A 19,293-nucleotide genomic window follows, 5' to 3' on the forward strand; every position below is an offset into this window, starting at 1 on the left:
ATTACTGATTTGTTGTACTTCGTGAAGCTTTTCACTCAGTTGTTTGTGCAAGTCCTGCCCATATTGACCCAGAAAAAGAAAATAAAAAAGTGCCTCCAATTACAGGAGTGTAAACTACCTACAAGAAGGTGACTAATTTGATACTAAAGATCTTTGATGATAATATTCACAAGTCGCCGTTTGGGGATTCAATTCTTTGTGAGGAATCAAGCAAGCTCCCTCTTTGCCTGCCTTAATTGGATATGTTACTTAATGAAAAGCACTAAAACACTGTCGCAGCTATGACGCAAACTTCCATTCACTTCCAAGCTTACGCAAACTTCCAAACTTACAGAAACTTCCATTCATATGAGTTGCCAGCAAGTGTTGAGGCTCAGGCTTGGCTCAACAACTTACACAAACTTCCATTCACTTCCAATATCGAAACCCTTTCAAGAACTTTGACGCCAGTTATTGTATCAGATTGTCTACTTTTGCGAGTGCACGGTAATCAGATCATAACTTCACCCGAGCTCAAACTTGCCAAAAAAACATAGGAAACTTGGTAGAAGTAAATAATTGGCATATGTAAAGCCTGCAAAACAAAATCATCTTTCTTCCTAGTCATACATGTCGAACAAACATTCTGTTTCGTTCGCGGCTTAATAGACCCCAAGATATTCGATTTTGCTCGACCCTCAGAAGACCAAGCTCGTAAACTGAATCTGTTTGCATTGCATGGTATATTCTTTTTTTTTTGGGTCAAAATTGCATGGTACATTCTGAGAAGTATGAAGCATGACATTGAACTCCTAGAGCTTTCTAGCCTCACATGCTTTGGTGTTGATCTTGTGGTCGCAACCAGAAACTGGCAAATGCAAAGGGGTGTGTCCATCTTCAATTCTTGTGGTGGCCAGTGGCCTACTCTTTTGTTCCTGTGGGACTTGGCATTTGGATTTATACGACGTGTAGCGCTCAAGGCTTTTCCTTCAAGAGATTCTTTGACTAGAAAGTGCTTGTTGATGATTTATTGAGGAATCATTAATAATGATTATCTTATTAACCTAACCACTAGAAGATTAGACCAATATAGGCAATCCCTGAGCCCTAAAAATTAGTGTACTATGATTTTTGCAAAATTATATTGTTCCGTGCTAAAAAAGAAGGATTTTTTTTCTTGTACTGGTAAATTTCAACAAATGTTGGTAAATGTAAGAATATTGTAAGTAAAAGAAATAGACTGATGATTTTTTTCAAGTAGTTCATTGGTATCTTACTAGCATTTTTATGAAATTACCAACCTTTGCTATAGTTTACATATAATTTACTCAGTTACCAACTTTTATTTGCAGAATTTAATAATGCTTTGAAATCACTAATTCTTTTATGATATTATCAACCTGAATTATAATTATTTACTTACTTTTGTCAGATTAAATTACTAACTAGTTTTGGGTTACCAACTCTTGTTTGAGTTACTTCCCGCTGTTTAATTATTTTTTAAACTTACCAACTTTTCTATTGAGTTACTAATTTTTATTTGTCTTGGTCAGTATACTAATTCTTTTAGAACTCGTCATTATTAATTGGAGTGAGTTATCAGCTTTTCTCTGATTAAGTTACAAAGTGGTTTTCAGTCACAAATGTAGCGATCGATAACCATTCTGTTCCAGAATGAGTTCCTGAAACAGAAATAGATTTTTCTATTTTTGGTTCCAAGATGAGTTTCTGAGAAAAGAAACCCATTTGATAATGACCAAAAATTTCTATTTCTGGAACAGAAACCTGTTTGATAATAGCACAAAATTTCTATTTCCTGAAACAAAAACCCGTTTGATAAACAACACAAAATTCTATTTCCAGGAACAAAAATCCATTTTTTTAGAAATGGAATAAAAATAATTAGAAAATCCAAAAAAATCCTAAAAATCTAAAAAAATTTCAAAAAATTCAAAAAAAATTGAAAAATTCTAGAAAAATTCATCACAGTTTCAAAAAAATAAAAAATTCAGATTTTGGGAAAATAGGAAATTTGTTGAATTTTTTCAAAAAAAAAAATCAAAAAATTAAAAATTTCAAAACTTCATAGAATGGCTTAAAATACCTGTGGCCACCCACTTTTAGTGAAATTTAAATTTTTTTAGGTGCCCAAAAAAATCAAAAAATAAAAAATTTCAAAACTTTACGGAATAGTTTAGAATACATGTGGTCACCCACTTTGAGTGAAATTTAAATTTTTTAAGGTGCCAAAAAAAATTCAAAAACTCAAAAATTTCAAAACTTCACAGAATAGCTTAGAATACTTGTAGCCACCCACTTTGAGTGAAATTTTAATTTTTTGAGGTGAAAAAAAAGCAAAAAATCAAAAATTCAAAACTTCACAGAATGACTTAGAATACCTGTGGCCACCCACTTTGAGTGAAATTTAAATTTTTTTAGGTGCCGAAAAAAATAAAAACATAAAAAAATCAAAAATTTTAAAACTTCACAGAATGACTTAGAATGCCTCTAGCCACCCACTTTGAGTGAAATTTAATTTTTTTTAGGTGCCCAAATGGTATTTTGATTTTTTAATTTTTTTTCGGCACCTAAAGAAAATTGAATTTCACTCAAAGTGGATGGCCACATGTATTCTAAGCTATTCTGTGAAGTTTTGAAATTTTTGATTTTTTGCTTTTTTTTCTTTTTTTCGGCACCTAAAAAAATAAAATTTCATTCAAAGTTGGTGGCCACAGGTATTCTAAGTCATTCTGTGAAGTTTTGAAATTTTTGCTTTTTTGCTTATTTTTATTTTTTTTCGGCACCTAAAAAAAATTAAATTTCACTCAAAGTGGGTGGCCACCGGTATTTTAAGCAATTATGTGAAGTTTTTTATTTTTTATTTTTTTATTTTTTCGGCACCTAAAAAAAATTAAATTTCGCTCAAAGTGGATGGCCACATGTATTCTAAGCCATTCTGTGAAGTTTTAAAATTTTTTATTATTTTATTTTATTTTTATTTTTTTAGGCACCTAAAAAAATAAAATTTTGCTCAAAGTGGGTGGTCACAGGTATTTTAAGCCATTCTGTGAAATTTTGAAATTTTTACTTTTTTGCTTATTTTTATTATTTTTGGCATCTAAAAAATTAAATTTCGCTCAAAGTGGGTGGCCACAGGTATTCTAAGCCATTCTGTGAAGTTTTGAAATTTTTTATTTTTTTATTTTTTTCGGCACCTAAAAAAATTTAAATTTCGCTCAAAGTGGATGGCCATAGGTATTCTAAGCCATTCTGTGAAGTTTTAAAATTTTTGCTATTTTGCTATTTTTTATTTTTTTAGGAACCTAAAAAAAATAAAATTTCGCTCAAAGTGGGTGGCCACAGGTATTTTAAGCCATTCTGTGAAGTTTTAAAATTTTTTCTTTTTTGCTTATTTTTATTTTTTTTGGCATCTAAAAAAATTAAATTTCGCTCAAAGTGGGTGGCCACAGGTATTCTAAGCCATTCTGTGAAGTTTTGAAATTTTTTATTTTTTTATTTTTTTCGGCACCTAAAAAAATTTAAATTTCACTCAAAGTGGATGGCCACAGGTATTCTAAGCCATTCTGTGAAGTTTTAAAATTTTTGCTTTTTTTTATTTTTTTAGGCACCTAAAAAAAATAAAATTTCGCTCAAAGTGGGTGGCCACAGATATTTTAAGCCATTCTGTGAAGTTTTAAAATTTTTTATTTTTTGCTTATTTTTATTTTTTTTTTTGCATCTAAAAAAAATTAAATTTCGCTCAAAATGGGTGGCCACAGGTATTCTAAGCCATTCTATGAAGTTTTGAAATTTTTTATTTTTTTATTTTTATCGGCACCTAAAAAAATTTAAATTTCGCTCAAAGTGGATGGCCACAGGTATTCTAAGCCATTCTATGAAGTTTTGAAATTTTTTATTTTTTGCTTTTTTAAATTTTTTTTGGCACCTAAAAAAAATTAAATTTCGCTCAAATTGGGTGGCCACAGGTATTCTAAGACATTCTGTGAAGTTTTTAATTTTTAGATTTTTTTATTTTTTTTTAATTTTTTTTGGCATCTAAAAAAAATTAAATTTCGCTCAAAGTTGGTGGCCATAGGTATTCTAAGCCATTTTGTGAAATTTTGAAATTTTTGATTTTTTGATATTTTTTCGGCACCTAAAAAAATTTAAATTTCGCTCAAAGTGGGTAGCCACAGATTCTAAACCATTCTGTGAAGTTTTGAAATTTTTGATTTTTTGATTTTTTTTCCCACCTCAAAGATCGTGACTTCCAGATGAACATGTGTTTTGAAGAAAGAATTCTCTAAAAAATGATTCTCATTTTTTGTCTAGAAATAGAAAACCTACTTTTTTTTTGTTCTGATTTCTGGTTCAGAATCGGTTCTGGAACAAAAAGTTGTTCCAGAAATAGAAAAATAGAATTGCTTTACCAAACGGGTTTCTGGTCCAAAGCTATTTCTGGGAACAAAAAACCAGTTCTGGACAGAACCAGAATGGTTATCATGCTCTACCAAACTCTCGTTTGAATTACTTGCCTAGTCTATTCTTTTTTAATAACCAGCTAATTTTTCATCTTTTGTCAAATTTTAATTACCTCTTTTGATTCCACTTTAAATCATCAACTCTTGCATGAAATTATTAGCTTCAATTTGACTAATTTCTCAACTACTGACCGATTAAAGTGTCAATTAGAAATGGGTTAACAACTCTCCTTGAGATGATAATATTCACAATTCGCTGTTTGGCGCTTCAATTCTTTATTCCGAATCACCCAAGCCCCTCTTTGCCCGGCTTTACCTAGTATGCATTAGCATATTACATTTCCACCGTGCACGTCGCTGGCGATGAGTGTTTACAACTCAATTTTGGCTCATTGACTTATCATTCATATCATAAAAATTAGGGGTCGAATTCATCGAAGTGATGAAGGCTGATCCCTAAACTAAAATTATCGACATTGCATCGTTTAACATGTGCATTCTTCATTGCATCTAAGAACTAGACGCATTTAGATTTAGGGGTAAACGCGTTTGCATCAAGCATGTCGCCGGGAATCGGCTACGAAACCAAGATTGGTGGAATATCCTAATCAAACTCAAGATTGGCGCCTAATCTTGACCTAAATTGATCGAGGCTGACTAAATTCCAAGATAGGGAAGCCTTTGAATTTTGGCCAAGGTAGGGAATAATTGAATTAGTAGCTCAAGATTGGTTCCACCAATCAATTTGGAATTCGAGATTGATTCAATACGTGGTCAAGAGAAAGGATCAATGCTTGCAGAACTCGATAAGCTTTGTGGTCGGGGTCGACAATCCTTCTTCACTTTGTCATCTTTTCATCACATGTCCCACGTTCTCACCAGCAACACTTCACGTTCTTGCCTTCCCATGCACCGACGCTTTGCACCCAAGCGTCCCCTTTATGGCTTTGTGACACAGAGTAGGGGTAGACAATCCCACGTTTGATTTCTAGCTAGATTCCTCGCCTTACCGGGAGATTGCCATGCTTTGATCTGATTAAAAGGTTGCATCTTCGTGGCTTGAACTCGTCCCTTCCATGCGTGGGATCGAAGAGAGTTTGCATCTTTATTGACTGGACGATCCCTCGGTACGTTGGAATCGAACCATCAAACGTCGCACATGGCCGGGGCGGCCATGATCTCTCATGATCTCGGCCACGCCCTCTTTGTTGATTTCCATGAATTTAGTTTCCATTTGCAATGCCGGAACATTCTCGCTCTGATCCCTCATGGATGTTTTTACCTTGTTTGGAAGTTTCTGATCATCTCTTTTGCAGGAAATTCACGCAAAAATAGGGCCAACAGTCTCTATCCTCGATCCAGCTCGTGCCCATGTTGAAAAGATCGAATCACTCGATGGAAGATCAAATCTGTATCGATTTTCATGCACTTGCTAATTCATGTAGGTTGTGATGAGAAAAATTAGAAGCCTGGGCATCCTTAACATCCCCCGATACCCATAATCAAAATTTGATTGCTCCACTTCTCACTTGTCTGGTAGCCAAAGGGGGAAAAGGTTAAAATAACAGAGATAAAAAAAAGAGAGAGCACCGACGAAGGACAGAGTTTTATCGGAGAGAGAACATTCCCATGATCCCATGCATCCCGCACCCCAAGCCTGCTCCCACGTGGCGTGTTCCCATTCGGGACGACCAACTCTGGTGGACCCCACCTCCCCCCTCGCCTTCTCTCTGTCTCTCACGGGGCTCCGCCGCCCCTTTACATAAAATTTCGTAGAGAAAAAACATTCCGAAATCTGACAAATATCTCCCGCGATTCCTATACCCTACACCCAATCCCCACGCGCGGCGCATCTCCACCCCTCACGTATGCCGTCCGATCAGCCCGGCTCTCAAAAAGGTATTCCAAATCAACGGACAGTCATCCATGTGCAGAGCAATCCCACCGCACGGCGGACGCACAGTAGTACGGGCGGGGCCCACTTGTGGGTGAGATTTCGGGACTTCTCTTTGGCGCCGTTTCAAAGAGGCACTGAACTTCGCACACTTGTTTCTCCCCCAAAAAAAAAAAAAAAAAATTATCGTGATTTTGATAAATTGCGAATGTGAGAGAATGAGCTCCATCGATTTGATCGCCGGATTTCCGCCGGTAACTCCTCCCTCCGCCGCGCCGCCGTGGGGGATACAGATGGAGACGGCGGCTTTGCGAGCTCGGCGGCCGGTGAGCTGCGGCTCCGCCTTCGTCGTCGGCGGCGGCGGCGGACGCCGGCTGAAGATCGAGCCTCGCGTCGTGACGAGCGTCGTTCCGTCCCGGGTCGGTGCTTCGGTTCCCGCGCTCCCGTAACTCGCCTGACTGTCGTCGATTTCGGTGTGCTGTTTCCTGTGTAGCGATTCTCGTTCTACGCCTCTCGAGCTGAGCTTGTCCGTACGAGTCACTGCTTTGCTAGTTTTGCTCCGTGGGATTCGGTCGTGGAGTGGAATTTGCTCTTGGCCTGAGTTCGGATTGCGTTCGTAGGAATCTGCATGTGTGATTTGTGGATAGCTCAATCTCATTGGTTGGCGGAAGAATGTTATTTGTCGATTCGCTCGCTGTGTTGTTTCTGCGTGGTGATTCTCGTTCTAAGCCTTAAGTCTTCGATGAGCTTGTCCGTACGAGTCACTGCTTTGCTTCTCTTCCGTGTTAGTTTGCTCTTGGCCCGAGTTCGAGGTCGCACTTGGAGTATTTGGATACTGATAATGAGATTGCTTCGGCAGGGATCGAATGTGATTTGCAAATAGCTCAGTTTCATTGGTTGGCAGAAAGAAAGCTCGATTTTGTTTTTTGAGCATAATTTCCTCTTTTTTTTTTTGTGATATATAGCTGATTATATAATCTTACTGGTTTGAACAACTAGTCTATGTCGATTAGTCTATGTTGATGCTGTTTTGATTAGCTCGCTGAAATGGCCAATTTCAACTTCTTTTTCATCAGTTCACTACATGGCAGGCCAGAAATCTCTGCTATGGAGTTCCCTTCCGAATCACTGCTGCGAGTGCAGGTGAACTCGATCATCCGATACCGTGTACTGCTTTAATATGCATCCCTAGCCATTAAGGTTCTGATATAGATTCCTTTAATCTTGCAATAGATTTTTCGAGGAGGAGAAACCGGAAAACGTGGGGTGCAAGGCCCAGAGGATCTTCTCCAAAGGGATTCATGCCCAAAGCTCCTGTTGGAACCAGCACGCAGAAGAACGATACGGAAAAAGATGGACAGAAGAAAGATACTGGTAGTCCAGCTCGTGAGCATTCCGCACTCGAGTTAAAATCTGATTTTGACGAAGAACAAGATCTTGAACTAATCCAGAGGAATGAGATTGATGAAGAAAGAAATTCTGAGTCTGGTGATTACCTCGAGGATACAGCAACAGCAAGCATTGATTCAGCTGCTTTGACTACAGAACAAGATAGATTTGTGAAAAATGGCAGTCTAGTCAGGGATAGTGAGGAGGTAGTGGAATCACCTCAGAAAGAAGTAGCTTCAATGAGGGATATTGACGATGCAGCTGATGTTGCGGATGATAATGGAGATGCTTTAAAGAGCAATGAACAGGATGATGACACAATAAAAGTAAAAAGTTTTGAGTCGGGTGAGGAGAGAGTCCATGAGGATTTTCTTAAGCTGGAGATGGAGACACATCTTCAAAAACAAGAAGCTGAAGCTGCTCAAAAGTTGGAGATGGAGGCGAATCTTCAAAAACGAGAAGCTGAAGCTGCTCTAAAGTTGGAGATGGAGGCGGATCTTCGAAAACAAGAAGCTGAAGCTGCACTAAAGTTGGAGATGGAGGCGAATCTTCGAAAACAAGAAACTGAGAGGCTTGCCATGGAGAGCTTTGCGAGAGGCAACAAGTTTTTTTTTTACCCTCCGGTGGTGAAGCCTGATTTGGATGTAGAAATCTTTCTTAATAGGAGCTTGTCGACTCTAAGTAATGAGCCAGATGTTCTGATTATGGGAGCTTTCAACGACTGGCGATGGAAATCATTTACCGTGAGGCTGAGCAAGACCCATCTCAGCGGTGATTGGTGGTCTTGCCTGATTCATATTCCCAAAGAAGCATATAAGATGGACTTTGTGTTCTTTAATGGGCAAGATGTCTATGACAACAATGATACGAAGGATTTTAGCATACCCGCGGAAGGTGCAATGGACCCCACTGCTTTTGAAGATTTTTTGCTGGAGGAAAAACGTAGGGAACTCGAGAAACTTGCGAAAGAAGAAGCTGAAAGAGAGAGAAAAGCGGAAGAGCAGAGACGAATAGAGGCCGAGAAGGCTGCTAGTGAAGCTGATAGGGCACAGGCAAGAGTGGAGGTAGAAAAGAGACGGGAGGCATTGCGACAGCTGATAAAAAAGGCTGCAAAGTCAGTGGATAATGTTTGGTACATAGAGCCTAGCGAGTTTAAAGGAGATGATATGGTGAGATTATATTATAACAGAAGCTCAGGTCCTCTTGCTCATGCTAATGAACTGTGGATCCATGGGGGCCATAACAATTGGAAGGATGGATTGACTATTGCTGAAAGGCTTGACAAATCCGAGAGAAAGGATGGTGATTGGTGGTATGCCAAAGGTACGCGCTTATAGTCATCATATCTTTTTTTTGGATACTGTTGCCTACATGATAAAAATCACACTAGTAGAATTTGTTTCATATTCAGAACGTACGTGGTGTTTGGCAAAGGACTAGAGGCTTGTCATGAAGTCTCTATAGATATTTAGTCAACATACTGATTGTTATTTCACTTTTAAAGTAGTTTATCAGTGTGCCATTTGAAGGATTAGGCTTTACCGCTGGATAATGTTGCATTTGACGTTTCAACACAGAGAAGCTGGAATGTCTATCTATTAGGAACATGTATTTCTGAGGTTACCACTTCTGCCCTGAGGACAATCACATAAATATAGAAGGCTTCTACAAAACCACACTAATTAAGTGTAAAGCTAACTGAAAGTCCAATTTTTGTTTTTACACTATGAAATGTATCGACCGTTGACAAGGACGGATAACTCCATGCAACCGATTCAATTTAGTAATTGATATGCTTGGTCATCAGGCATAAATAGTTGTCTACCTATGCGTCACTGCTGAATAATGGCGCAATTTCATTTTACTGACCAACTATTCTGTTTGGTTTTTAGTGGTGGTACCTGATCAAGCAGTGGTGTTGGATTGGGTATTTGCTGATGGACCGCCACACAATGCTGTTGTGTATGATAACAACCATCGGCAGGATTTTCATGCTATTGTTCTAAATAGTATACCTGAAGAGTTGTACTGGGTTGAGGAGGAACACCAAATATATAGGAAACTTCAGGAAGAAAGGAGGTTGAGAGAGGAAGCTATACGCGCCAAGGTTAGTTGATTTTAATTCTCCATACAACTTGAAGGTTTCTTGCAAGTGAATACCAGCATCACATACCCAAGAGTCATTTTAAGAATATTTCTCCTTTTTATCTAACGAGCCAGTCATCCTTTCGCACATTTATGCAAATCTTCCCTCTGTATTTCATTCTTTTCCCTTGATGATTGTCAACGATAAGGTAGAAGTTATGGAGTTTGATAAGGTAAAAGTTTTGGAATCTTCCTTTTTCCCATTAATCTATTAATATTCTTTCAGTTCAAAACACAAGTCGTATGTTACTTCAATATTTTTTATTTTTTGCACAAGCCCTGGAGACATATCCCATTCCTATCTCTTTATTTCTAGCTCTATCTTCTTGTCGCAGGCTGAAAAAGCAGCAAGTATGAAGGCTGAAATGAAGAAACGAACTTTGAAGACTTTTTTGTTGTCACAAAAGCATGTAGTCTACACTGAACCCCTTGATGTGAAAGCAGGAGATAGTGTGACAGTGTTTTATAACCCTGCCAACACAATCTTGCATGGAAAGTCTGAAATTTGGTTCAGATGCTCCTTTAACCGTTGGACCCACCGGAATGGGCCAATGCCACCACAGAGAATGGTACCTGCAGAAAATGGTTCTCATGTAAAAGCCACTGGTGAGTCATAAAGTCAAAATGGTCCGTATGTGGGTTCCTGTACAGCTTCTCTAGAAATACAAGAACTTGTCAATAGTATTCTGCCTGTTTCATTGTTTTTGGATTTATTAATTTCTATTACTTAACTTGTCGAATAAAGCTGAAAGAGAAACAATGGAATATGACAATGTGCAGGAACTCTTTAGATATTGTTTTAGCTCATTATGACTCCAAGATGCTCATCTCTAGGAGGGGAAATTTTCTTAGCAATTATATCCTTATGCTGCTTAATAACAAATTGACCGACGTGCACTAAGCCTCTTTCTAGTAAGAGTTGAAATCATGATTACATGCTAGTTAATTAGCATGTTGACTTGCTCTGCAGTAAAAATTCCATTGGATGCTTACATGATGGACTTTGTGTTCTCTGAGAGAGAAGATGGAGGGATTTTCGACAACAAAAATGGCACGGACTACCACATACCTGTGTTTGGAGGATTAATAAAGGAGCCACCAAAGCATATAGTACACATTGCAGTTGAAATGGCCCCAATTGCAAAGGTAATGTCTATGTTATGATTCCGGGTATTATTGTCTGTCTACTTCACACTCCTTTATCAGGCCGTTTTTTTTTCTTGACGTTATCTTTGACCATTGGTTACTCCTGGAAAATATTTCCAACAACTTCAATTTCTCACTTTGTTCAGTGTGAACTTGAGATTTGATACTAAAGAGAGTGTACAAGTGCAAGGATATCCATGTAACCAACTCCACTTAGTTGGAGATGAATTAGTGGTTATTTTTGTTCGTAGTCTTTATCCTGTTCTTGGGGCATGATTATCGTGTAGTACTGGATAGTGCCAATGCAATCAGAGTTGTAATGGTCATGGATTTGATGTTTTTGCACTTGTTATTAGTCTCACGAAAAAATTGTTAAAACCTGAAGTAGGGTTTTGCTTACTGTATCGCCTATTTGTCCTGTACTGTGGATGAATATTCACAGAAGTAGAAATATTCCATCACCACGGCCCCTTCGAGGACCCTCCAAAGTCTGTAATGTGCTGCACCATGGGGATTGGGATGAACTTGAGTGGTTCTTGTTTGGCATTAGATCTATAAGGAGTCTAGTGTTGGCTTGTTCTCATTGGATGCTGTTAAAAGGATGGTGGGGTTCTTCCTTGACAATCAAGGATGGCACATAATAGCGAGCTTGCTGAAATATGCCATCATATTGTAAAATATCATTTTTGCTCCTTTTTTATTTCGTCTAGCTTTTAAGCTAAATTAGAGGTTCAAATAAAATTAGTCCAAAACTGTTTTATCCATACAAAAGGAAGTTCTGGTTAGCACCTCATTGGTCTTCTTCCCTGTGGATCTCCACTCAGTTCCTTTGTGACCCCACTCCTGTCTTTTGCTCATATTTGCTGCATGTGGAAAAAATAAGCACAAGTTTCATAGTTCTGACAGAATGTCATAAACAAGGGAACTTGCTCGTGATCTCCAGCAGTAAATACTTCTCAAATATATCTAGGAGTAGTAAAACTGTCGGGATTAAAGCAGTTGGCCATGTTAAATTTCCATCTTTCAACTCAAGCAATATTGTATGATGAAGAATCATCTTCAATGAGGAAAGTTTGGAAGTTAAAAACGAACAAGCTTGGTGGTTGTAATTTTGGGTTCTTAAAGCAGATATGATTTCTTCTAAATATGACTAGATATGCAAACCCACATGTTGAATTGTCATATGATTTGCAGCTGTAGTCTGATGACGTGCAGATGCACTTGCATTTCATCTCAAGGACCAGAAGAAAAATCGACTCCCACCTGTTAATTTCCTACTGCTTCCATTATCTCTCTTTACCTGTATTGTGAAATTCCATGAGGCTTTCTTTTGGATTCAATAACATGCAGTCCATTGTGTTACAAAATTCCTTTAATAATGTGATGCAGGTGGGAGGCCTCGGTGATGTTGTGACTAGTCTATCCCGTGCTGTTCAAGAATTAAATCACAATGTTGACATCGTTCTTCCAAAGTATGACTGTTTGAACCTTAGCAATGTAAGTTTCAATTCTGATGCTTTTGCTTTTTAATTTATGTTGACTGTGCTGTGAGTCTTAGTCTTAGTCTTTGTGACTATTGCATTAATTAACCTTTTCCAACATGAATTAGTTAACTGCAGAAAGTTGGCAAGAAAGCAATTTGTCCAACTACCCGGCCTAAACAGACCTAGCATTAGCAAATTGGAATTGGAATGGCATCACATGGTTGATTCTAGACCAAGCATAAGGCAGTCCGTTGTTCTCGTTGCTTGGGAATATTAAAATCGCTTAGAGTTGGCATCGTAAACTATAACTTTTAAGTCGTTCTTGATGTGCCTGTACCTCCATGGGTGAAGGAAGACATATATCTTTACGACGTTCAGGGTTCCTCTACGGTGGATGGTGCTACATGTAATCTAGCTTCATATTGTTATTAGATGCTTTAGCTTGCTACTTAGCGTAACAGATGACCTAAATGATCAGCCGATTTGGTTTTTCCTTTTCATTTCTGTGTGGTATCTTGAGGCCTTAAATTGCTTTGTACTAGATAAGCTTTCTTGCACACGACCTTTGTTGGCAGTTTATGGTATTAGTCTTGTCTGTTGAATCATTATATAGTAAATCGGGCTATTTTTACTGGCTAAAGTTTCGTCATCAGTTTGCATATCTTTTTAATTTCTTCTTCTTTCTTTAACAATTCTGCAGAAGTGTTGGCTCTATTACTGTACTCTAATTACTTCCTGTACACATCCTTTGATTAGGTCAAGGACTTCCAGTTTCGCCGGAGTTATTCCTGGGGTGGGACTGAAATAAAAGTTTGGCATGGAAACGTGGAAGGTGTTTCAGTGTACTTTTTGGAGCCACAAAACGGGTAAATATTTTCTCTGTAGTAACTGTTTGCTTCTTCTGGTACTTATACTCTCCATTACATGGGTTCATCTTACTACAGGCGTCGTCTATTACAAGCTAACTTTGTGAGAAATGTCTAATCCGAGCTGTGTACTTCTATTTGAAACTGCTGTCTATGAAAGCTCTATGAAGGGACTCTTTTGTGGAAACTGCAGTCTAAATGTTGTTTCGTATAAGATAAAGTTGAAGGGGCCGGAAAATGAATGTGCCAGCTTTAATGTGGCATGTACTGGAAAGTTTACTATCTACTTGGTTTATCTTAAATATGCAGTTCTACCATGGGTCTGGAAGTTACTTTGTGTGGCTAATAAAAGGAGGAATAATTACTTGATTTATAGTAGGGTTGATAAAAAATTATGCTAATAGTTGTTAGATTATTATTTCAGCATAGGAGTATAGATGCCTTGTGCTCTGCGTTCTGAGGGTGCTATGGAAATGATAACTTTTAGACCATACATCTTACATGCGTGTTGATGATTACAAGTGACTAAAGAGTAATGACTCATATTCCCCATGGTACTGCTATTATTCTTTATAGTTGTGAATATGTGATTCTCAGATCTGACAGTCAATACTGATGTTCCTAGATCCTGTAAGCTAAGGAGTTCCTTAGACACCTGCTAGTTGTCCTTTTTCTATCCGTGAATCATTAGAAAATAATTGCATCTCACGTTTAAGGTAAACTGGATATTTTAAGGATATTGAATACACACAAAGGCAACCTGCATGGGAACTTCTTTCGGTTTCCCCTGATTATGTTGAATATTAATTGAAAATAAATAATCATTTTTCAGTACATGTTAAAGACAGTTGTTGCTAATCTGGACATATAAAAAATTTCTTGACGAAATTGTTAGTGACAAATATAGTGCAATCATTTTCACAAGTTTTGCTATTTCATTGTTGGCCGTGCACTTTTTCTATTGAATTACGTGGTTTATGGTAAAATCCATTAGGAAAAGGGCCTGAACCTGTCTTTTCCTTGCAGATTTTTCGGGAGAGGCTGCATATATGGCTGTAACAATGATGGCGAAAGATTTGGTTTCTTTTGCCATGCTGCATTAGAGTTTCTACAGCAAAGTGGCTTCCATCCTGTAAGATCAATTGATTGCTATTGATCCTTGGGGTTATGATTTTCAGAGAAATGAGGGATTTCCACATCCAGATTACTGTATAAGTAATTTTTATTGTTAATCATATGAATTGACTTCCTGTGCTTTTTGTCATTTATGCATATGCATACTTCAACGTATAGTTGGTGATATTAGGGTTTATGGATATTCACTTTGGCAGATTCCACTTCTTGTAAAGGTTAAATGACCTTGTTTCTTTTGTCAATTGCAAGGATGTTTTTTAAGCTATGTCATAAATGCAAATGTACTATTTTTCCTCGTCAATACGGACTAACTTTTTCTGTTGCTTGACCTTTGGTAGGATATCATCCACTGCCATGATTGGTCCAGTGCACCTGTCTCATGGTTGTTCAAGGACCACTATAAGCAGTATGGTCTTAGTAAAGCTCGGATTGTGTTCACTATCCACAACCTTGAATTTGGGGCACAACTCATTGGGAAAGCTATGGCTTACACGGACAAGGCTACAACTGTTAGTAATTCACATTCATTTAACTTTTCATTTCATCTGATCCATAGTTTATAATATTTGCAATGTTTGGACTTTTAGGGAAAATGGGATTTTGGTTTTATTTACCATGATTCTCTTTGGAAAGAGGATAGACATTTCTCTTGTTGAGGATGAATTGAAGCAGGTTGATAAATTGCTCTTTTCAAAAGATGGATGTAAAGTCTAACTTGTTATGGGGATGTGGGCATAGTTTCTTTGGCTTTCTTTCTTGATTTTGTAAGTGTTTTCATCTGTGCGACTTTCTAAATCGAATGGTAACCTCCTGATCTTTCTGAAGATATCCTATTTTTCATTATCAAGAAGTGGTTTTGCTGTTACTGATGGAGGAAGTGGTAATATCATATTGATCATTACACAATCTTAGGCTTGCATCGTTCTTTTGGTTGCAGGTCTCAAACACTTATTCAAAAGAGATTTCTGGAAATCCTGTTATTGCTCCTCATCTATTTAAGTTTCACGGCATATTGAATGGAATCGATCCAGTTATATGGGACCCATACAATGACAAATTCATTCCGGTAACCATGTTGTACTTTGTTCTTTCCTTTCTCCTGCTATTTTTTCAGAAAATGAATCGAATCATTTAACTCAGTTCAGGCTGCTTTGAGACTTCTCTCCCTTGACCATGAAAATTGATAGCGTAACTTCATTCAGCAGGGAACACCATATGCTGGTATAGTGTGTATAATAGCTTAGATCAATCATTGCACCTAACCTATGCCAATTTTGGCGGATCATCCTAATTCTTTCAAGAAAGACATCTATTTAAGAATGCTTTTGTAATTTCTATTTGAAGAAATTGAAGATTCTGTGTAATTGTGATCTTACATAGCTGGAATTGTCTTGACATATATGTGAATACCAAACAATGACTTTTGAGCTGGTTGAAACACTTATTAACTCCCTGGATTGTGAAGATGTGCTGGATGGGTACTGTATATGATTGTCTTATACTGAAGATACATGTTTCAGATACCATACACTCCAGAAAATGTTGTTGAGGGAAAAAGAGCTGCTAAGGAAGCTTTGCAGCAAAGACTTGGCTTGACAAAGGCCGATCTTCCTCTTGTTGGAATTATTACACGCCTAACCCATCAGAAAGGAATTCATCTAATCAAGCATGCACTTTTGCGTACGTTGGAGCGAAATGGACAGGTTGTAATTGCTTCTCTTTGTTGTCTTTGTGTAATAAATATGATACTCGTGATGGGTTAGTCTCAAATTCCTGTCATTAGGCTGATGTTGAAGCAATGCATGGAGCATTTACGATTTGATGGTCCAAAATGGTCTCATCTGATTGATCACTCCTTCACATCTTTATTCCTCCTCACCTCTATGTATAAATCTACTAGCAGTTGTCGTGAACTGATTGAGTGGTTGATCTACCTAGAAAAGGGTAAGTTGTATGTTTGAGAAAGGAAATGTACAGCTGATGACTTTGTTCTTATTGAAGTATGCAAGATGCATACATTACTCAAGTTAATGCATGTTAATATCCTACCTTTAATTATTTTGACGTTTCGATGCTAATAAAAGTAGGAAATGCTAGCATCATCAGATAATTGATCGTGCACATGATTGCAGGTCATACTGCTTGGTTCAGCTCCTGATCCTCGTATACAGAATGACTTTGTGAATTTGGCCAATCAATTGCATTCTTCTCATGGTGATCGTGCTCGCCTTTGTTTGACTTACGATGAACCTCTTTCTCACTTGGTTTGTTGTTCTCACTATCTCAATTCTTTTGCATCTTTCTCCCCACAAACCAACGGACCACTGACAAGCTGGCTTTGCCATTTGTGTAGATATATGCTGGGGCTGATTTCATTTTGGTGCCATCAATTTTTGAGCCGTGCGGATTGACTCAACTCACAGCAATGCGTTATGGTTCTATACCTGTGGTTCGCAAAACTGGAGGTATCTTATTATGTTATTGTATCATTCTTGCACATTCCATCTAAAAAGAATCCTGTGCCTAGAATCTCTGAAACATTCGGACGTCAGGAGAGTGTTTCAGCTTTTTATCGCGGAGTGTCTTCCTAGGGTTGCTCATCTAAATGTTTTTCCTATTCCTCTGATGTTTTCTTTTGACCTGCATTCTATTAGGACAAGTGCATTTTGACAAAGATATGCAGTGCCAGACATAATAAATTGTCATTATACTTTGGCCAAAAAAGAAAAAACTATGTATGGACACAGTATTCGTATACGAAAATTTACCTAGTGTACTTTACATGTCGACACAGTCTCTCCAGCAGTAAATCAATTTTAAGTCCCTTTTTGGTTGTGCTCGCATATTATTTTAGTCACTCTGTCGCTTTTAATAAACAATTTTAAGCAAACAAGAATCATATGGCAAGCTTCTTAGCGTGTATGTGTGGATTTCTCTTACCTTCCAGTTTACATATTTCTTCCAATAAAAAAAGTTTATCGTAAGGTCATGTCTTGAACTTCCGAGCTCTACTGGAATTATGTCTCTGTCTTGAGGTTTATTAGTTTATAGTTGCCTCTTGCACTTTCATTTCTGGACTGCCATTTTGCATAGAAAGTTTCTTATTGCATGCCAATTGTGAGGTATGCATAGATGGAGATGGGCATAGGCTTGGAAAGGGAGTTTCACTTTCAATTTCAGCTGGAGCATTACATCTATGATTTCTTTTGTAGGACTATATGATACAGTATTCGATGTTGATCATGATAAAGAGAGAGCACAAGCACAAGGTCTGGAGCCAAATGGATTCAATTTTGATGGAGCCGATTCTGCTGGGGTCGACTATGCTTTAAATAGGTGAGTAGATTTAGAGCAAACATCAAGTCTATGTCGCCATATTCCAGTGCACTAGTGCGAACAGGCATGGCATGTGTTTTTGGGTTGCCTCACATGATTAATGCTTGTGTCCATTACTCCTTGTCTCCGGAAGTATTTCATATAAACTTATTAATTGCTTCTCAGGGCATTATCTGCTTGGTATGATGGTCGGGATTGGTTCAACTCACTGTGTAAGACGGTGATGGAACAAGATTGGTCTTGGAACCGACCCGCCCTCGACTACATGGAGCTCTATCATGCAGCATGCAAATTAGGATGAAAATTCAGCCGTGGAGATTATTTAATTCAAGTGCCATCACATCATACGTACAGGTTACACGCAGTGTATATTTGCTTGAGTTTTTTGGCAAGCTCTCGACTAGGTGCATTCATCCTGATCGACGTCACACAAGATAAGTATCAGCTTAGAGCTTGAAATGGACCATCTATCTGTTTTTCTTTTTTCTCGTTTTTGTAGCACTAGCAATACGAGGTTAGATCAACTTTAATAAAGATCTTTTTTTTATCACTGTACAGAAGCAATTACTTGACAATTGCTCAATCATGTTACTGAAAAGGTAAATAAGAGAGATGAGTAGTGGAATTAGAAAAATCTGACCTTTGAGGCCAAAACGATAAGCACACTTGTATCGCGCATCGTGCAGTGGCAGTCCATTTCCTTGATACAAGAAAATTCTCACAATCTTCAACTCAGAAAGGTCCTCTTTTGACCCCCGAAACTCTCCATGGTGTTTTGAGTGCATCAGTACTCTCAAGCCACTGAAGTAGGATCTTATTTGGTCCGAGTTGGACCGAACATTGAACCCGACCCTGCGGGAAATGATAGTGTAGGCGACCGATTGGGGCGTTGGTGGTGGGGGCGAGGACTCGAGATTGGATGAGCAAATTCAATGGAGATGAGCTGGTTCTCTGAGACCCCCCACTCTGTTGCTTGAAAAGATTTGAGAATTAAGGAAGGTGTGAGAGGCTGCTGGTATCTTGCTAAATCTCGTGGATTCTCTTTGGATGGTGGAGAATGCATTCTTTGCACACAATGATTTCCATCGTGGTGATGCCACTATGTTCCTCATTGCGATGACATGATTGTACTTGAACAATTTTAGCCGTCGCCAACTACCCTCCAGTCGCCAAAAGCGATATAGGAAAAGTTATCGATGTTTCTCCGCTTAATGCATATGGACTTCGAGCTAGATTTCTAGGTACTTCTTGTCCTAAATTTTTATTTTTTTGGTGTTTGGTACAGTAAAAAGACATGCATTTTTCCTCTCTTTCCAGTGTTTGGTGTGACTGAGGGAACAAAAAAAAATGCTAGGGAAATGAATACAAGCTAGAAAACTGCATTTGGTTGATATACTAAGCGAGTGCTTCAGCAGCTTTTAGTGCGCTAGCGTTAAAGG

At 38.1% G+C, this 19,293-nt stretch overlaps 1 protein-coding gene across 3 annotated transcripts; it reads left to right on the forward strand.

Annotated features, from left to right (window-relative positions):
* Nucleotides 1-6,598: 6,598 nt before the first annotated feature.
* Nucleotides 6,599-18,402, forward strand: LOC115677763 (starch synthase 3, chloroplastic/amyloplastic). 3 transcript variants are annotated; one of them, XR_008814673.1, is made up of 16 exons: nucleotides 6,599-6,773; nucleotides 7,431-7,497; nucleotides 7,588-9,066; nucleotides 9,636-9,850; nucleotides 10,224-10,494; nucleotides 10,859-11,034; nucleotides 12,424-12,531; nucleotides 13,275-13,384; nucleotides 14,411-14,516; nucleotides 14,857-15,027; nucleotides 15,456-15,584; nucleotides 16,039-16,221; nucleotides 16,651-16,782; nucleotides 16,872-16,983; nucleotides 17,731-17,918; nucleotides 18,020-18,257. XR_008814673.1 is itself a non-coding variant. In XM_030600986.2 (16 exons), the coding sequence occupies exons 1-16, from the start codon at nucleotides 6,648-6,650 to the stop codon at nucleotides 18,153-18,155; spliced, it is 3,645 nt and encodes a 1,214-aa protein (XP_030456846.2). In that variant the 5' UTR covers nucleotides 6,599-6,647; the 3' UTR covers nucleotides 18,156-18,402. The 3 variants fall into 3 exon arrangements, 2 of the variants coding, with proteins under 2 accessions (XP_030456846.2, XP_056159768.1); XM_030600986.2 differs by having other exon boundaries at nucleotides 17,731-17,854; nucleotides 18,020-18,402; XM_056303793.1 differs by lacking the exon at nucleotides 6,599-6,773 and adding an exon at nucleotides 6,820-7,066 and having other exon boundaries at nucleotides 17,731-17,854; nucleotides 18,020-18,402.
* The last annotated feature ends 891 nt before the right edge of the window (nucleotides 18,403-19,293 follow it).

This window comes from Syzygium oleosum, unplaced genomic scaffold (assembly GCF_021117445.2).
Source record: "Syzygium oleosum isolate NSW1041296 unplaced genomic scaffold, Sole_v2.1 Sole_v2.29, whole genome shotgun sequence".
NCBI classification, from domain to species: domain Eukaryota; kingdom Viridiplantae; phylum Streptophyta; class Magnoliopsida; order Myrtales; family Myrtaceae; genus Syzygium; species Syzygium oleosum.